Below are 20564 nucleotides of genomic sequence, written 5' to 3'. Positions count from 1 at the left end.
AGCATTATCTGACAAGTAAATATACTGACTACAAAGACCCAGACTGCAAAAACATGCTGTTGAGTGCAGAAAAGACCTGTAGTTTATTTAAGTTGACAAGTTATCACAAGGTTGCAGGTAACATTTAGTTAACAGCAACCTGCTGCATAAGCAGCGTGCAAGAGTTAGCTTAGTTCAAATGTTCACAGAGCAACAGAGACAGAAATGCCATTAAACTTTCAATCATGACTGAGCATTGCTAGTGCATTGGCTCTTTAATCCTCACTGCTAGACTTTAAAGTTACCCTAACTCTATTGCATGGCAGCAACTGTTACTGTTAAAGGAAAAACTCTAAAACAGCAGGCGTGTGTAGCACCATTACTGTAGAACAGGGGTCTTCAAACTTGGTCCTTTTATGACTTGTGGACTTCAACTCCCAGAATTCCTCAGCCAGCATGCCTGGCTGAGGAATTCTGGGAGTTGAAGTCCTCAAGTCATAAAAGGGCTAAGTTTGAAGATCTCTGATGTAGAATATTGATGAAGCACCTGCAACAAAAGATTGAAAAATGTATAAATGTTAATCAACTGTAAATACATAACAAGACTCATATTGATTTTTTTTTGTTACCCAGAGAGGCTAGCTCAGCCTGCAACTGCTGCCATATCCACAAATTTGTGGTATAAGTTTGCCTTGCTTGCATAATTAGATAATGATCTATTGGACTCAGGGCTGAAGCTGTGCCCCATGCAGTAGTCTTGTTCAGCTTCTCCACTTCACAGTTGGTAAGGGCATATGCTAAAGATCATGCACTTTTCAACTGAATCATATCTATTGTCTTCTTGGAAGAGAAAGATAGATATCTAATTGCTGGTTGTGGTTTGTAGCTCCACACTTTGACCTTTTCAAGCATCACTTAGAATACTTTTCAGCCTGTATTATCTGGTTCCTTGTAGCTTGAACTCAATTCAGGGTGGATTCTGACTCTGAACATTATCCGATTTTCACAAAGGGGAAACCAATATTATTGTAAGGACAGCAGATTTGGACTGCTGAAAATTGAAATAACCACGACAAGAAAGGATTAGCATTTAATATGTCTTCGCTTTCATCTAGAGTTAACCTCGATTTCTGAAGTCCAAACTGCTGGCCCTTACTCTTATGAAGTGTACAATTTATGTCTTTCAAAATGGCAGTCTCCAGAATCTGAAGTAAAATTAAGACAGCCATTCTGAGAGTGTCCCCTTTGAAATGAAATGTGTGGAAATAAACGTGCTTTCATTTCCAAATAAAATTTACAGAGCATTAGTGTTAAGGGGGTATAGTTTATTTACTAACAATTATTCCAGATAGGGTTTGTAGGCCTCTTTCCTTTGGACATAAAACAATATTTATTTTAAGAGTTGCCATAGCCTTTACAACATTGTCTACATGACATAATTAAGCTAAAATAAAATATACATTGTAGACCCCGAAAGGGAAAAGTAGCATCAGGTTAATGGGTATTCTAAAATCAAGCCCTTATATACATCACAGAACTGATAGATGCTTTTGTTAAGGTGCTTACATAATAGATTCTATGAAATGTCCTCACATATACATATACGGCAATACCACTTGATATTTATAAATGTATATCAAAACCAATAAACTGAGATTGCTGAAAATCTTTGTAATTTCTAATCCATAAGATGAATTTAAAAATTTCCATATAAAAACTTCTACAGAAAAAAAAATACATGATCAAGTTTGAAATCTGTACATATTATAGAAGACACATTCCAGTTCCTTGTTGATGTGAGTCCATCTTGTGCATCTCAGTAAGAGGTCATGTGAGCCAAAGAACACTTAAACAACTGTGCGTAATGGGAAAGATCTGTCACACGGTCCACCATATCTTGCAAAGTTGCTGTGCTAGGATAATTCAAGGCAGCCACCTTGGTTGACATAACGATGCTTTTGAGCAAGTCACACAGCTGGTTGCTGGAATTCATGATGCTGTTGCGCATTTCCTGAGTGGTCAACTGCCTAGTCAAGGTGTCCCCAATGAAGACCAGTTTATGAGCACTTAAGATGACAAACTTGCTATGAGCGACAAAGATCCTTGGGGGCTGCGCAGCACTGATGCAGCTGAAGAAGGCATCAATGGCGTTCAAGAGGGAATTAAAATGAGTTTCACATTGTTCTGAATAAAACAAAAGAAGCTGCCTCTCCTGAGTCGCTACCAAGTTCTTGGTTGGGTGAAGGCTTTGAGGTGATTTCCACTTTGAGATGTCATTTTCAACTGGCTTTGTGATTTCTTGCTCCAATCGCTGGAACTGATTCAGCTGAAAGGCAAATAGGAACGTCAACACCATGTAGTTCTATCAGTGCTTGATACCTTTCCTTTTAGTAGATTGTTGAGACCTGACAAGTTCAGCCTAGGATCAATGGGCTACAGTGAAGAATCCCAAGATGGGAAGAAGTATAAAACATTTCTTAACTGTTGATTATTATGATCTTTATGATACACGCCTGTATACTGTCATTTGCAAGGAATATAGATTTAGGGATGCATCAGTGAGCAACAATAATCTAACATCATCATGATTATGATGACTTAAAAAACAAACATCCCCAATGGGTATTCTCCAATCATCCAAGAAAACTGAAGAAACACAAACAGGTATGAACTGTTGAGTGGCATTTGGGAAAAGAAGACGAAAAGCTACTGTGGGTGAGGAATCAGAGTGTAAACTAATTATTTGAACTCCTTATAGCTTATAGTATTCTGGAGAAGATCACTTGCAATCAATGGAGCTTTTAAAAAACTCTTCTCCACTCACAAATTCATGCACATTTTTCTCAAACATGTTTCCTTGTAGGGAGAAAACTTGGACTCTTCCTACTCCATGTATGTTAATTCTGTTCTGAAGCAGAGAAAATATAGCCAGGAATTAGAATAGTATCGTACATAATGCACTTCTACTTTATCTCTTTGTAGGTAAATATATACTTGGACAGGTTGCTTTCTTTTATTTTTATTCATTTATTAAACTTATATGCCAACCATCTCACTATCTAAGTGACACTGGGCAACACAAGCTTTTTTTTTTTTAAGCCTCTGTTGATGCAAGTGATCTTTTAGGACAGGCATGTCAAACTCGCGACGTCATGTGACGTCGCGCAATGTATCGGGCCGGTTTTGCCATTGCCGGCAATGGGGTGGGCGCGGTTTCCATGTGACGCGTCTGGCCCGCAGCCTGGCAATTTGACACTCCTGTTTTAGGACAACATTTCTACCTCCCAGAATTTCAGGGTCCTTGTCTTTCTATTTTGCCTTCCTGATTGTTAGGATGCTACTTGTAGGGATCTTTACCTGATGATGCTCCAGCTGCATCTTGTTTTGCTTAATGATGTTTTCTTTTTCCAACAACTCTTTCTGTTGCCTTTCAAACTCTTCCTTCCCCTAATCAGAGAAAATTTGAGATACAAAAAAAAAAAAAAAAAAAAAAAAAAAATCACATCACACAAACATCTCTTGAGATGGCAGTTAACTAGTTTATTAAACAGCAGGTATTTTATTATGTTTACACTCGGGTTTTTCATTGGTAGTGAGGAAAAAGTAAATGAGAACAGTGAGAACTTATAGTTTTGATGTGATCCTAATAAAAAGAGTTGCACAGCCTGCGAAATGGTAGGGAAGGCAGTAAAGGGTTTTTGTGCATTCTGTCATATGGCTGGAACCTTTTCATTTTTATTTCTATTGACCTGATGATGGTCCAGTTGCATCTTATTCTGCTTAATAATGTTTTAACAGGAGAGAGAAAATGGCTGGTTATTGCCAGGACCTATCTCTGGAACCCACAATCCAACTGGCTTATCTTGGTATTTCCATTCTCTGATGCACAAGTAGGGAGAATGGATTTGGGAAAGACAATAATTACTCACTGGCTAGAAAATGAAAGAGATGGCAGATCCATAACACAGATCTTAGATATGTTCCAATATCTAAGGGGTTGCCATGAGTGGTGGGATTCAAATACCTGTACAACTGATTCTCTGCGTGGATACAGGCCTGGGCATCCAAGGCCTAGAACAGACTTCCGGAAGTGGCATCCATGCACTTCCGGCAGGCCGTTCTAGGCGTGGGAGGCCTTCGAGACCTAGAATGGACTTCCATAAGCAGTGTACATTTGGCTGGTTCTCTGAACTCAACAAAATTTAGCCTACCGGTTCTACCGAACCAGCTCAATCCTACCACTGGTTGCCACAAAGAAGAGGGAGTCAACCTATTCCCCAAAGCTCCTGAAGGCAGGACAAGAAGCAATGAATGGAAACTAATCAAGGAGAGAAGCAACCTAGAACTAAGGAGAAATTTCTTGACAGTTAGAACAATTAATCAGTGGAACAACCTGCCTCCAGAAGCTGTGAATGCTCCAACACTAGAAGTTTTTAAGAAGAGATTGAACAACCATTTGTCTGAAATTGTATAGGATTTCCTGCCTGAGCAGGAGGTTGGAGTAGAAGACTTTCAAGGTCCCTTCTAACTATTATTCTGATATCTAATCAGGCCTAAAATATCCTGAACTCTCATATATCTCGATAAAGAAAGATATTTTTGTTCCTCACCCATCAATCAGGTTTGAGGCATTCATGATTGAATGATTGGGAGTATACCTGAAAAGCAACTGACTTGGGAAGTCTGCTTCTAAACAATGTATCTATGACCACTTCAGGCATAGTTTGAAAGGACAGTTAGAAGATGGATTTTATTTGCTATAGCTAAACTGATAGAAGTAAAGCAATAGCAAGAAAGGACTGCTGACTTCAGGTCCTGCTTATAAACATCCCAGAAGTCTCTGGGATGATACATCTAGGTGGAACTTACCTGCAAATGCACATAATCGTAATCGTCCATCCAGCTCTTTTCTAAGCTATTATTGCTGTTGCATTGGTAAGGCTGGTTTTTAGAAAGGAGTGGAGATAGAGAAGTGCAGTTGTCCTGGTTTTTATCTCCAGGATGCAATGTTAGAGCCTGAGGATTATCATACACATAATCAGGCATAGGATTCATGCTCTCTGACCCATTCTTTATATAGGAGCCGCAAGGTCCTTGTTTGAAGAGCACCTCAGCATTGATGCTGATGCTGGTGGTCAGTTGTTTGGCATCATCTGGGATTGTCCTTGCCACCATAATGAAACGATCCAGGTCATCACATTTGTTCTGAGGCTTGTTGAGTGCTAGGACATTCAAGGACCAACTACAATTACTGAGATCATGGCTAGTCTGGGTCAAAATCTGATAGGAATCTTCCAATCTCTGCAGCTCCCTTCTCATTTTATTGTAGAGACTAAGTTCTGAAAGATAGGAAGCATTGGCAGTGGCCCCCTTTGCAAAATGTAGGTAGTCGACCAATGACTGTTCCACTTTGTCAACTGCAGTATGTATCTTATTGATGTATTTTTCCATGTTCTCATACGACCGCCAGTCAGGATTGATGAAGGCCATCAAACTGGAGACAGCATTTTCTACTGTGTTCTGATTCCAATAAAGTCTCTCTATGGCTGTGTCAGGATCTAGTATTATTCTTCTGTCCTGAGAAGGACTAGCTGAAAAAGAAGATTCCTTTGATGTTGTGGAAGATGTGGACATGTTGCTCCGGGTGCTCCCTGTACTTGAAAAAGACAATCGGTTTATCCCATCAGTAACATCCGGTAGCCTTTTAGTGTCCTGTGTGACCTGTGGAGGGACGTCATATATTCCTTCTTTTCCATCTGGGTTCAGGCTTTCACCAAATGCCAGATGCTGTCCAGGAAAGGGAATTCCCCGAGGGGTGTCATAAATATCTGCCTGGGGAACTATTTGCTGTCCAACAAATTGAGTTTGGTAGCTCACTGGAATATCATAGAGGCCTTGCTGGAGTGGTGTCAGCTCAGAAGAGACGGCTGCCTTGGCTATGGGAGGAGGGACATCATATATACCTTCTGAGCTTGCTTCATGCTTTATGCAACCAGCCAAATCAGGCATTCGTTCTCTAGCATCCACATCATCTCTGCATGAGGAAGAGGGGTTGGTACAGATCTGGAACATAACAGGCAAACTTAAGTTACTATGTTAAAAAGAAATATCTTCATGACATTAAGTTATCAAATGTGTATGACTACCATTTACATGGACAACAAGCAGTGTTACTTCGTGGAAGAGCTATTTCTGGCTGAATATGGTCAAATCTCAGAAAAATAATATAATTGTTTGAAAATAGCCAGCCAAAGCTAGTATTGGCATAGAAAGCAATTATTTAGATGGTTTTCCTACAGCACAGTTAACCTGTACATTATGAAATATGAGCAGCTGGAAACATGAGTTTCTGAGCTACAATCTTGTCAAGGACAAACAGAGCCCAACAAATATCAAATCTTGTACAGTGGATACCTGGCATAAACTGACAACTTCACCCTATAATTTACACCTCATGGATACTGAAACATGCTCTGTATAAAAACTATTACAAATTGATCCAGTTTACACATCAGCCTAACAGTCACTGACTACACCCATTCCCCCTGGCCCCTAAATCATCAACATTATTTGCATTTCACTGTGTAGTACTCCTTGAGCTTCCTCACCTTTCCACACTGTAGCTGGCTAGAACACCCTCCAGATACTCAGTGCCCTGTCCATTCCCTTGCTCTTTCATTGCTGTGCATCTAAGTGTGTACGTTTAAAGTTGTTCCCTAGTAATATAGCAAAATTACTTCAGATCAGCAACAATGGAGAAACAAGATTGAAACAATCTTCAATCTAGCAGGAGAAGAAAAATTCCAAGGGCCAGGATGAGGAAAATATTCCTGCCAGTGGAAACCTTCTGCCCTACCACCAGCGAGAAAAACTAGCACATTTATTTTCATTGTGTTAATTTTCCAGAGCAGCAAAAGAGCTGATCAACTTTTAGTGTTAATTGACTTAGTGTGAAAAGACTACAGCAGCCTTACAAGTTGGGGAGAACCTCAAAGCCTGCCTTTTTCCTCGACTGGAGTATGTGGGAGGGCCCTTGCCAAACCAACTGAATTGAAACAACTTGCTAAACCAAATGAGTAATATTAAGGGTTCATATGATGTGTGAATCCAGTCATTGTATCACAGAAGTGAAGTCCAAACAAACTGACTGCATAACCAATGTGCATTCTGATATTAACAATACATAGAGATTAGTGCTGAGGAGCCTCACAAAAGATTCTATCTTCTTCATAGTTTTTGAACTCTCCTTAGATAAGTACAAAGATACAATCAGTCCATTCCATGTGTACATATTTTTTTTAAAAAAAACACTAATTACAAGAATATCTTACCTAAGGATAATAATTATGCTGAGCAATATACCTTTATAACAGTTATAAAAAAAAACCAAACAAAAAATAAATGAGCTATAAAGCTTGAGGGGAATGTTAAGAGGCCCGGAGTTCAAAGCACTCTGCTATTTCTCCCATCTTCTCTTCAATGCAAAATATACTTTTTGTTTAAACATGTCTTCAATCCAGCATGAAATTACATGTTTGCTTTAAATGGAACTTCAATAAACTTACCCCTTTGGTGGGAGGAACGTCGTAGATCCCTTGAGATTTCATATCACTCATTTGAGCTGCTTGTGGAGGACTTTTAACTGATCCAGGGGGGACATCATAGATCTAAGCAGAGAAACAATGTATTACGCAAAAGAAAAACCTCTTCAGCCTTGATGAAATCGGTCTGGGCTCTCTTTAATTGATTCCTTGGCAAATGGCATGTCTCGGTAGGATAAACTAAAGCTGCTCCAGCCAATAGCCGTGAATGTCTGTCCAACATCTCCTGACAACAAACAAAATTTGTTTATGGTCTCTCTAGTCTCCCTTCCATGAACTTTTGAAAACAGTTTGGTTAATAAGCCAAGCAGCTTATTTCAGGGCCAGCCCTACGATTAGGCGCAATGAGGCAACTCCCTCATAGAACAGAAGTTGGGAAGCAGAAATAGCTCTTGCTCATTCCTCCTGACTCTCCAGGATGACCTCTGGAAGACAGTGCTGAGTGTCTCACATTAGCCCCTTCCAAAGAGGTTGCTCCTCTCGGATGGGCTAAGAGTAGGACTAAAGTCCACTTCATTTCTGCACGTAAAATGAAGGAGGAGGGTGGGGGTGGTGGCGAATATCTGTTTGTTCTTTACCCCTTGGCAGTGCTCTATTGCTGGCAGATTTTCTGCCTCTGATGTTTTTAAAGAAACACACCAGAAGCAGATGAGTGAAAGTCCCCTTTGATTATGGGGGGATTAACTGCCATCAAGGCTTGGAAGTGCTCGGGATTTTTTTCAGGGGAAAAAAAGAACCAAACAAAGTCAACTAGTCATTTAAGAATTCTTGCACAGCTCAGCAGGCAGTTGTAGCCAGTCCTGGTTCTCGGATCTGTTTATTTTTATGATCAAAGATGAGGGACAGTACAGTAAAGCAAGCACAATATGCTGTATTGTTCCCCACTTTGGATCCGTAATGGGGGAAAAAAAGATTTACATACTAAAAACATAATGTACACAGTGATTCTCAGCTACAAATGATAAAAAGACAGAATTAAGTCCTTTTTACTTTATAAAACTGTGAAAGACCTTTGGTAGGTCAGTTATTTTTCAGTCCAAATCACTGCTAAGAAGAAAGAACCAGGTAAAGATGTATTTCAAGCAATATATGCAGTCAGGCTCAGGGTGATCCACCAAATTGAAACAAAACAAAACAAAAACAGACCTTGATCCTTCTGAAGTTTGAATTCTTACGATTTATCTCAGCCTCCTCCCTTGCTGTCATCTTTACTTTAAATATGAGCACAGCTGCTGATGATAACCATGCTTAATCCCCACACTGATGTCTAATCCCCAACAATTTTTATGAGGTGCAAGAACACTCCTCACTCTGTTGCCCCAAGACCAGCAAAAAAATATTCTCTATATATATTAGATGTAGAGCTACAAAGATTTTATGAGGTCGTCTGTGTGTGTGTGTGTGTGTGTGTGTGTGTGTGTGTGTGTGTGTGTGTCATTTCTCTGTTCCTGAAAGAAAAGCTCCAATGCCAAAATAGAACCAATTTCATATTTTGTGGATCACAGTATTAATAAAGTCAGAAGCTATTGAATCCCTTAAGGAAAGAAAGATAGATCTGGCCACTTTGAGGCCTCTTTACACCAATCACCAGGAATGTTGCATATTATTTTTGTATGCATGTTCTCCCCCCTCCCTGCCCATCATTATGTTTACTTCAATGAAGTAGAGTAGATTTCATCAGGGCTTGCCCAAATCTTGGTGTAGTATGTGATCATGAATAAAATGGAACTCAGTCTAGTTAGCCCAGTAGACATTTAAACACAAATAAATTAAAAAAAAAAAGACTGATTTTCAAATAAGCACTTCCTGTTACAGTGAAACAGGGGTCTTCAAACTTGGCCCTTTTATGACTTGTGGACTTCAACTCCCAGAATTCCTCAGCCAGGCATGCCTGGCTGAGGAATTCTGGGAGTTGAAGAACACAAGTCATAAAAGGGCCATGTTTGAAGACCCCTGCAGTAAAACCTCAAATTAATAGATGCCAGTGATTTTGGATGTAATGAACAAATACTTGGTATGCATTCAGTCCCTGTTTAACAGTGTAATTGCCTATCAAGTTTTTATTAAAGTGTGTTTACCTACTAAATCAAGACTTAATTGCAAATGACACTATTATGCGAACAACACACATGTGGATTTAATAGACGTTTGTCCATTCTCTCTGTCCCTATAAAGACTCTCTCTCAAGTCAAGTCATAGTTTTACTGTAGTTGAATTGATGTTCCACCAACATCGGCTCTGTTTATTGTAAATGTTCATGGGAAAAATGGTTTCAGCATTTAGAAAAAAAAAATCTATGCAATGGACAATATTTATGGCCTTCACATAGTTTTCATGATCAGTTGAATTAGCTATCTCTCTCACAAAAAAAGAGGTAGATTTTCTTCTTTTCTGCTTCCCAACTTTCACTGTATTTGTAAACTAATCTGGCTATCTAGAGAGGAAAAAAGTTCATCTTATCAAGATTAAAAAGAAAGCAAATCACATGTTTAATTTAGAACAGCGGCTCCCAACCTTTTCTATACCCCGCACCCCTAGAGCACTTCTGATATATTCTCGCACCCCTTATAAAAGTTCAAAATAACAGCAACGAATTATACATATACAGTATAATTTTGAAAATCCAAGTTTTCGCACCCCCTGGAATATCATCTTGTACCTCCAGGGAGTGCGAACACCCCCAGTTGGGAACCCTTGATTTGGAATGTGAGAATGAGATCTGTGCAGAAGGAATAGATACAATGTCAAGACCTTGGTGGCAACTTAATTTCAGAGCTGATGAAATTTTTATTACTACTTACCCCTTGAAGAGGGCGAACTGGTAGGATATCGTAGGTATCCTTCTGGTATTTGCCAGGAAACTCGTAAACATAACCTTGTCCTGACCTGATTGGAGTTACCACCTAAAAGTTAAAAGAGAAGTACACAAAAGTATAAATAGTGACCATTTGTGGATGCATTTTATCTGGTGGTTTTATTAGTGAGAAACTTAATGCTTCTTATTTTGGATAGAAAAATATGCACACCTAGCTAGGATATATAGTTTAGCTCTGTACTGGATCATAACGAATGGCTCCGTTTGCACATTGAACTATCAAGTAAGGTCACAGACTAAGTTCAGTTGACAGGCTAAACTGAATGTGGTTAATTTTAATTCAAAGCCAGTGTGATTACAATTTGAACTGATTCATCCTACACCATCCTCCCAAAATTGCAAGTAGCAAGTGAAGGTTAGGCTTAAGTGTAGGAGTCAGAAAGAATAAAATGGATTAGAAATACAGTGAAGTCAAATCCTTCTGCCTTTTCTGCCAAAATCCCAATCTGGATTAGGCATGTCACATTTTCAATACATTTTTTTAAAAAGCGAATGATGCAATTGCTAATTGCTTTATCCCTGTTTTGATGTATTCTAATAAATCAACCTCATAGTTTCAAGTTAATCTTGGGTAACAAATGAAGGCTTTACAACAAATTTGTCAATGAAATGCAACTTTTTAGTTTTGTGTGTCATTAAAAATATTATAAATCCATCTACAAATAGTGTTTATAGAATAAACTGATACATACATTAAGGAACAAAACTAACTTATGTCTGAAAATGGATGGCTAATCAATGAATTGCTTAGTTTATGTAAGAGAGGGCATCGGAGCAATTGCTTTGAATTCCTCAAATAGATAGCAAAAAACATTAGATTTAATGTATGAGTTTGGAGAAAATGTAAGTAGAATTTATTCATATACCTATTTTTAGTGGGCAGTCACAGTAAACCAGTTCATACAAATCAAAAGTAGTTTTCTCTGGTTTAATTGACATACAAATCTATGCCAATAAAGTTTTTTGACAAATAATCGTAACTGAATCATGGTTTGCTGTACAGTTCACTAATTCTATCTTACCATAGATGATTATATCTGAACTCAGAATCGGTATATAGTATTGGCAGGAACTAACCAAATAATTATTTAATAAACATTATTCAAATGTTATCATAGATTAGAGTTTGGTGTGAAAGTACAGCATGGTGTTTTTTCTGAATTATTATATTAAATCTTATGGTTTCCCCCTTCAGATAGGTAGAATGGCTTGGCTAATCATTTTTCAGTAAATCTGGGTTTATACTTGAATGATTCAGGTTACATGAATATGTCTTTTAGTGGGTTAAACTAATTCTCCATCCAGCTTTTCAGTGCTTCTGGAAAAGGTCTTCACCATCACTAAATATATGATCCTTCCAACTAGCAATGTGAGAGATTAAACCCAGAACCTTCTGTGTGCAAAAAATCCACTCAATTAACTGAAGTTTGGGCAATCCAAATTTGTTCAACCGTTTCCCAAAAATCTGCCATGACCACATGAGTAGGTGCAAAAGAAGATTTGAGAAATCTGAAGGAAAAGCATTTAATAAATCTGACAAGCAGGCAACAAGGAAATCATCATTAGAAGTATCAACATGTCTTCAGGCTCCATATATTTTGCAAAACAAATGCCTATCCTTGGGGCAATAGGCACCTACTCCAAAAGTAGATGCTTTTCTTTGTCATTACCCGATTCAAAAACACAGGTAGCAAGAATGCTGATTTTTCTAAGAATGGAAGTTTTGTTTCAGGTCTCACATCAGACTTGAATGCATTTTGGCAATTTAGAGAACAGTTTCTACCCTGCTATTCAGATGCCCGTGAGCTTAAATGGACTCCAGAAGATGGTAGAAGACAGGAAAGCTGGAGGAACATTGTCCATGGGGTCGCGATGGGTCAGACACGACTTCGCAACTAACAACAACATTCAAGTGCTAGAAGCAAAACCCTTGACATAAAAGTTGCAAGATTTCTTTCCTGGCTTAAGTTCATACAGACACAACAAAAATAGAGTCTAAATAAAAGTGACATGGGTAGACATGTAAACTGAGGATGAATATATAAATAAACATTCTCAGATCCTTATTTTCCATTGAAATACAGACAGGTAGGTTGCCCATTACAGATGAGGAAATTTCATCTCAAGGATTTTCACTTGAAGCGCTTAACTGCATGCAGTCATTTGACTGGTACATCAACTTAGTCAACCAAGCCTATAATGTGAACTTGTGTTTTATGTTTGTCTTTATAACCCTACAAATGTGTTAATATATACAAACACATAGGAAACAAATGCCACAAGCTGTTTCAGTTTCTTTCCCTCCTTTGAACATACAAGCAATTTTGGAGTCAGTCTATTCTTAAGACTGATGCACAAAATAATACAAGTTAGATGAGGGAGAGAGAGAGGGAGAGAGAGAATCTTTGGGCTAATACTAGTTTAGTGTTCAGCTGCTAATACAAACCATAAAGAAAAATTCTCAATCATGGCAGTCTTGAAATCTGCCTACTCTGAGTTCTAGCCAAGGACATCTGTATCATATGCATTTCTGGGTATTAATATTTTCTTAGGAATAATAAAATGACAATATACACCCCTTGCAAACAGGGATATTCTTTCTTCCGTGTATTTATCCTTAAAGGCTTGCTGTTCACTCTAAGGAGGGCTTCCAGGAGTTATCCCAAACCTGTGTGAACGTCTAATCTTTGCAAATAATCAAATCATCTGTTGTGAAAAGCTTTATCCCATACTGTATACTTAGTGTTGTAAATTGTTTTTTAGAGACTCTTAGTTGTGCTGCTATAATTTATGACTTAAATAAAATGATTGAATTTTTTTTAAAATCAATAAAGTGTTGATTCATTGATCCAGCTTCTCTCCTGAACCTGAAATTATGGGCTGAGTCACTAGCCTAAAGTCATCCAGGCGGTTTTCATGCCTAAGGCAGGATCAGAATTCACAATTTCCTGGTTTCTAGCCTGGTACCTTAACTACTACAGCAAACTGTCTCTCCAGTTACGGCCGGGATTGGTTTTGTAATACCATAGGAATTACATTACAGGTGATTACAAGCATTTTTAAAATCAATAATCAACAACTTAACTTCTCTGCTGTCTGGCACATAATTTTTAAGATTCAAAATCCACTGCAAAATGACAAAATGATCTACAGGCTTATTTTTAGAAGCACATGAAAACAGTCTATTTGGAATTCTAAATGTCTTTGTAAATCAACTTGATAGATGTCCTTCAAATATGTAAGTTGTTTTTTTAAAAGAAATAAAATAAAATACAGGACTCATTAATACAAGTAAAGTTTAATCCCTTGATATCCCTTGGTATAATGTTTGCAGTTTTTTGTTTGTTTGTTTTTTTAATCCCTATGTATTGGAGATAAATATTTTCTCACCAAATATTAGCATCTTTAAATGAGTTATAATGACTGCCTTTTTGTCCCTTTTCATATAATTTATAAAAGGGCACGTCCAGAGAATCAGAGCTTTCTATCTCCCATGCCTTTGGATTGCAGTATAAAATGCACCCTTGACAAATTCTGTTGTTTGGAATAGTTTTGCTGATTTATTTTCAGTACACCCCTGAGTTTTGAAGGAGCTGGCAGATATGATCTCACAATCACTGAATGAAAACTTTCAGAGATTCTGGAGCAATGAGGGGAACTGCCAAGAAGACTGGAAAAGAGCTGATATGGATCCAATCTTTATAAACGGGGGGGGGGGGGTTGGATCCAGAAAACTATAGGCCAATCAGCTTGACATCAATACTTGGAAAAATCCTGGAAAGGGTAATCAAGTAGATGGTTTGTGGGTAACTAGACATGAACAAAGTGATCCCTTGAAGCCAGCATGGGTTTGTTAAGAACAGGCTACACCAAATATTATTGACTTCTTTGATACGAAGACTAGTCTTTGACTCATAAGCTTAATGTGGAGCCTGCCCATTATATTTGCAAGTCATGACAGTCATTAAGCACGGTGACCTGCTCTCTCCGATGTGGCTGTTAAGCAACATGTGCGTTGTTAAGTGAAGCACAAGCTACCTCAAGTGTATGGGAGGCATGGGTTAGGGTTAGGCACCTTGGGCTTCACTTCCCATCCCTTGAGGACCCTGCAGGATTGGGCCTGCTTTTCCCCGCTACACACACACTGCGTCACTGTAAGCATTGTGCTGTCACTCTCTCTCTCTCAAACCTAGGAACTAGGGAATGGTAAACTACTTGCGATAACCTGCCAAGATAACTGTAGGAACTGGTCCAGGCAGTCACCAGAAGTCAGCTTTGATTTGAAGGTATCTCCCAGGAATTTAACCATGTCAAAACTGAGACTGAACCTTTGTCTAATAATCCCAGAGTAAAAGAAATTGATATTTATTCCATAATCATTAGGGGTTGCATCTAAAAGTATAAGCTGTCAAGAAGAAAATGCTTATACAACTAAATCTGATTTTTCAGCCTCTGTCCTGCTCCATATATTCTTATACCTTGCCTAGGAAGAGCAAGTATCCAACAGAATTTGTTTTATATTTCTGAGAAACAGCTTATTCGGAGTGGGGGGGGGAGCCCAAATGCAGCATGCCTCTGAGAATGACTGGTTCAAAGAACTTTGAAATCCTTTGCAGTGTAGAACTAAGACCAGGCAAATGCTTCACCAGAATTGTATCTGTTTATCTGGTCATTTATACAGGCTCTGCTGAAAATACTGACCTTGAGAGAATTGCATGTGGGGAGGAATTAAGAAACGTAGGAGCTGCCACTCCTAGGACCCTCTCCCTGAGATAAATATGGCCCCTTCCTCAAACGACTGGAGCAGCCTGCAAGCCCAGAGGTGATAAAATTCCATTACAGAAATGTACTGGAATATTACATTTTGTTTTATGAGTCGGTTCTTACGTTTGTAAATAAATAAATCAAGCTGTCCATCAAAAAATATTCCGCAGCTATTTCCTCATTCACAGATCCAGATTTGCTGCATTAAGAGCAAAGAGAAAAATCTCTTAAAACATGGTTTTGCCAACAGGCCTGGGGATACCAGGGAAATAGGGACTCTGAAAAATGGCTAGATTGTATGTTAGATCTTGAATGCACTATCCCATATTTTTGTTGATTTTGTTGATCTGATATAAATCAGATACACAGACAGATAAGGCTGGTGGATTCTCCTTCTATTCTTTCCAAGACCAAAAATCAATTATTTTTTTCACTTAATTCTCCAGCTCCTGTTTCTGTCCTTAGGTTTCTGCCGTATCCTCCATCACTTAATTCTCAGGGAAACTTTTAAATACAATGCAGCGATCGTCAATAACAGGGAATCAAGCAAAATAAAGCAAAAGTAAAAAAAAAAAAAAAGGCTTGGCAAAAGTAGATTGAAAGCCTTGGAAGAAGCTGAGTTGGTTGGGCAAATAGTTGTGGATTTCTCCCATGCTTGTGCCCCCCTTGGGGGCCTGAAAAAGGCAAGCATGGGAAGGATCCATGTCGGTTACTCAACGTACGTTATTTTTTCCTATCAGATATTGCCAGGATAGTGCGGGTTCCAGCCTTGTGGAAACGGCTTTGGAAAGATATGAACTGGTCTTCAGATTGAACTAGAATGCCAACGCCTATCTGGACCTGGGTTGTAACTGGGCACAGCTGGTATAAGGATGGAGCTGCCACATAACCTCACTTCTGGTTCTACCCTCTCTAGGTCTTCCACTGGGCTGTGCATTTAAAGAAGCAAGCTATCCACAGATTCATTTTGTAATGTACTCCCAGAGGAAGGAAACAGAAGAAGAAGAAAAAACATATCCCCCCCCCTTCCCCAGTTGTCTCTTTGCCCTCCTTGCTTTTGAGCCTTTCTGGTATGCAGAAATCTGTTTCCCGAGGAACGTCAAGGAATTGATGGTTTTCATTTCTCCCTTTCTCTTTCCGAATGCCTGTGGTCATCTGGTTCTTAAAAATTGTGCATTTTGGACCAGATTTTTAAACTTGTTTATGCATTAACAAAACCAGATGGTGTACCCACAACTCCTTTTCCTTCTCTCATATCTCTGACAATTGCCAAATGCTATGATAATTTCTTCTGGGCAAAACAAGAGATTCTTGACTCTGCTGAGGCAAGTAACGTACATGTGTCAGTCCTGCAGCATATAGGAATGCATTAAAGAAGAGAACAAAGTTGAATGTCTATCAGAGTTGTTCCTTCTCCAAAAGTGGTGACTAGGGCCGTTCTTGTGCCAGCTCTGTGTTCTGTTAGCAAGAGAAATGCTGATGGTGCATGTACTGTGTCAGGCATCCAGCTTTGCGGTTCATTAAATCCTTTTTCCTTACCCAAGGAAAAGTGAGTGGAATTCTTCCTTTTTGTTGCCTAATATAGAAGGACAGAAGAGCACTGGAGAAATGTCTTGCAAGATTGGACTTATGGTCTAGCTAATCCAATGTTCTTTCAACATACGGTAGCTAAGAATCAGTTTCATGGAATAATGTAGACAAAGGTGTCATTTAAGTGGAGAATTAGAACTATTATTACTTCAGATGTGTTACTGGTTATTTTTTTTTCTTAATGGAATTCCACTGGAATTATCATTGTGGAGTCAGACAAAAGCGGCACAAATACAGAAGAGAAGAACAAATATATCACTATTATGTTAAAGCCCTAATACTGATCTACTAGCATTCAGTTTATGCATATCATGGAAAATCACTGGTAATGAGAAAGTATAGTTAGTACAGCATCTTGAACATGCTTTCAACTTTAAAATAGGGTTGTGCAATGTTTCAGATTCAATTTCAAAAACACCAAATGTATTGGTAACTCATTAAAGCTGCTGCATCTTTTATATTTTTGCAATAGCCATGCAGCCCTGAAAGTAGATGCAACTGTTGCAGTGAATTTGCAGATAGATGATGCCTTTGCATTCTTGCATAGTCCAAAGCATTTCTTCCCAATCAAAACTAAAGAGATGAACAGCCCTACTTTAAAAAACAACAAAACAACTTGAACAAAATATACACAAAATTCATTAATCCAGGAACGGATCTTCTGGAGAACTCTAGAATATTCTATCTCCCTTTGGATCATGCCATGAGAGGGAGAGGGGGTTCAGCATTTTCCAAAACTAAATTGTTCAAACCTATTTAAGAAGTTCTGGACCTAATGTTCTGGATGAATCAGGACCATCTGAATCAGAGTGGAAGATTTATTTCTAGAAATTGCTAAACTCCCACCCCCCTTACATGGAGCAGTATAATCCTGGGGGAAATGGACAGTTTTGAATCATTTAATTTTGCAATCCTTAAGAACTACAGGTTTAGTTTGCAGATTAATTTTAAAGAAACAAATTTTTACCAATCGATCCCAAGTGTTAATGCTAAGCAGATCAACTCTGAGAGTTGTTACATTTACAGACCAGCTCAGAAGAGTGAGATTTCCCCCTTTCCTCACGGTGCAGTTTTGCTATAAAATTAGACCACTAAGTTCCTCCTTGGAGTCACCCGTGTTTTCTTCTGACTACTATTGGTTAAGATCAATGCCATAATTTCTCCCAATCATGAGGCAGAAGCCACACTATAAACTGCACTGCCCTTCTTACAAAATGTTTAACCATGTTTTTAAAAATGAAAGCCCCAAATCCCACAGGATCCCCATAAAATTCTCCCCACCAATTGAGGGAAAAAAAACAGCTTCACCCACTTCACTCCCCAAAGTGCAGCCTAGCCATCAGAAAGTTTTCCACCCTTGGACTGAAGGACTGCTGCAGTAGGGTTGCAATAAAACAGTGATAGCGAAACAAAAGCTAGATCAAGAGACAATATAGTAATAAACCATCACACTTAACAGTTTCAACTTTTCTGCTGATATTGTGGGTAAGGGGCAGGAATAGATTACAAACAGCAAGTTTCTACTACCAGTTTATAACTGCAGTGAACTTTGAACAAGATTAGAGTTCCCTTATTCTTTCACTCATTACAGAATATTATCTAAGTATGAGATAACTGTGCAGAGTTGTAGAAGTGGGCAAGTCCAAACAAAGTGGTGCATTTGGCAAGATTAGTTATTTATTTAGACCTCTTTCATGTGTCTCCTAAGAGCCTGAAAAGCACCATGGCAACGTTCGACTGTATATTCTCTTGCTGATGGATGGAATTACATTTAGAAGTCCAAAAGATTCCCCTCCTTTTGAAGTCCTCTTACATTCCCCACATCTTGTCTAAAGAGCTGGGGAGTCCTCAAAGAAAGTTTGGGAGGGCTCACAGAGAACTGCAGAAGGTAGAAAAAAAATAATAGAAACGTTCAATAGCATAACTATGTCCTTATCACACTTTTAGTTTCTCCAATCATGTACAGTAAAAATACAGGAGTTTTGATTGACATGGTGAATTACTCAGAAACCACACCACACCTTGGGAGATAAGATAGGACATAAGATGGTTCTTATTATCTCTCTAAGCCCAAAAATCTCTTTATGCCCAATAAGTCTATCATATTATAACATAATAAGCATTATTATATTGTAATGCTTAATATATATTGTTTGTTACACCTTTCTAAAGACTTTCAATAGTTATTTGAAGTTGTTTATTCAGAAGGAAATACTTTATAAACAAACTTTGCTTCCCTGTATTCTTTTAACCTTGTTTAAGGTCAAAAGGAAATGATGATATAACATGATTCAACAATGGCCATTTCTGCCTATACCTCTAAATGTTTTAAGCAAGAATTGGCATCAGATTGAAGAATTTTGGATGAAGGCGCTTTTTTTTATTTCCTGCTATAGGCCAAAGGTCCTGTTAAATGGCAGTTTCTAAAAATAATACACAATGTAATTAAAACAACTTGTTCTTAATGAAAGAATCCAATATTCTCTCCAGCTTTCAGAATGTGGTTAACACTGAAACATGCAGCAACTTAAGTTATATTATAAAACCTAGATCAAAAATCCATTCAGCGTTCACTGTACTGGAACAATAGCAAGTTTGATGACATCTGCATACAAAGAGTTCATTTTGTTTTTGCAAAATAATTTACAAACTGTCAATTCATGGTGATCTTATTATCACAATAGATTGGCCAGAACTGTGAATACCCAGTTCTTTTTTTTAAAAAAAAAATCAGCAAGATCTTAAAAGCATACAACAGATTTTCCAACTTTTCTTAGAAAGGCTATGTATAAAGTAATAGCTAGCAAATCACAGAGATAAAAAATTAGAATGGGCAATTCTAATTACAAATCTTAGCACTTTGGAGTAATATGGAATCCTTTACATATACAGAACATTACCCTACAGACAGTCCTTGACCTATGACTGTAATGGAGCCTGCCCATCATGGCTGTAAGTCCTGATGGTCATAAAACAGGTCACCTACACGACTGATCTAGTTTTACAACATTTTTTGTTGAGGTCATTAAGCTACTGCCGCAGTCATAAAATGAATCAATGGTTTGCTATGGATTGCTTTTTCTGAAAACCAGAAGTAAATACCAACTTTCAGCAAAAACATTGTGAAACATAGCAACAATAATAATAGCATTTAGACTTATATACCGCTTCATAGTGCTTCACAACCCTCTCTAAGTGGTTTACAAAGTCAGCATATTGCGCCCAACAATCTGAGTTCTCATTTTACCAACCTTAAGTTAGTAACATGGTTGTTAAGTGAATCCTGCTTGCCCATTGACTTTGCTTGTCAGAAGGTGGCAAAAGGTGACCGCGTAATCCCGAGCACACTGTAACCGCCATAATATGAGTCAGTTGCCAAGTGTCTGAATTTTAATCCTGTGACCATGAGGATGCTGCAACCATCGTAAGTGTGAAAAATGATCTTAAGTCACTTTTTTTTTAGTGCTGTTGTAAGTTCGAATGGCCGCTAAATGAAGTGTTGTAAATCAACGACTTCACATCACCGAGAATCCATGTTTTATTTTAAATTTAACTAAATAATTTGGTTAAAAAATTGGTTGATTGGCTTTATTGGATTGCTGCCCTTTTGCAAGGCTCACGGCAAAAACCGTCAGGTGAAGCCAGCATCAATTCTGACTCACAATTAGCCAGTTTCACAATAAGTAAAAAAACACCCTTATATATCACCTACACCAGGGGTAGGCAACCTTGGCTCTTTTATGACTCGTGGACTT

At 38.3% G+C, this 20564-nt stretch overlaps 1 protein-coding gene across 1 annotated transcript in view; it reads right to left on the bottom strand.

Moving 5' to 3' along the window:
* Window positions 1-1287: 1287 nt before the first annotated feature.
* NEDD9 (neural precursor cell expressed, developmentally down-regulated 9) overlaps window positions 1288-20564 on the bottom strand; it is a 71225-nt gene continuing 51948 nt past the window's right edge. The window contains exons 3-7 of the mRNA XM_039349527.1: window positions 10382-10483; window positions 7545-7646; window positions 4849-6042; window positions 3337-3426; window positions 1288-2305 (exon numbers count right to left, since the gene is read on the bottom strand). Coding sequence (XP_039205461.1) covers window positions 1796-2305; window positions 3337-3426; window positions 4849-6042; window positions 7545-7646; window positions 10382-10483 — 1998 coding nt within the window. The 3' untranslated portion in view covers window positions 1288-1795. The remainder of the gene's footprint in view (window positions 2306-3336; window positions 3427-4848; window positions 6043-7544; window positions 7647-10381; window positions 10484-20564) is intronic.

The sequence above is a fragment of the Crotalus tigris genome, unplaced genomic scaffold (assembly GCF_016545835.1).
Source record: "Crotalus tigris isolate CLP2741 ecotype Arizona unplaced genomic scaffold, ASM1654583v1 scf7180000017564.2150845, whole genome shotgun sequence".
NCBI classification, from domain to species: domain Eukaryota; kingdom Metazoa; phylum Chordata; class Lepidosauria; order Squamata; family Viperidae; genus Crotalus; species Crotalus tigris.
Note: the sequence above shows the minus strand (reverse complement) of the source record. Positions and strands in the feature narration are given on the sequence as shown.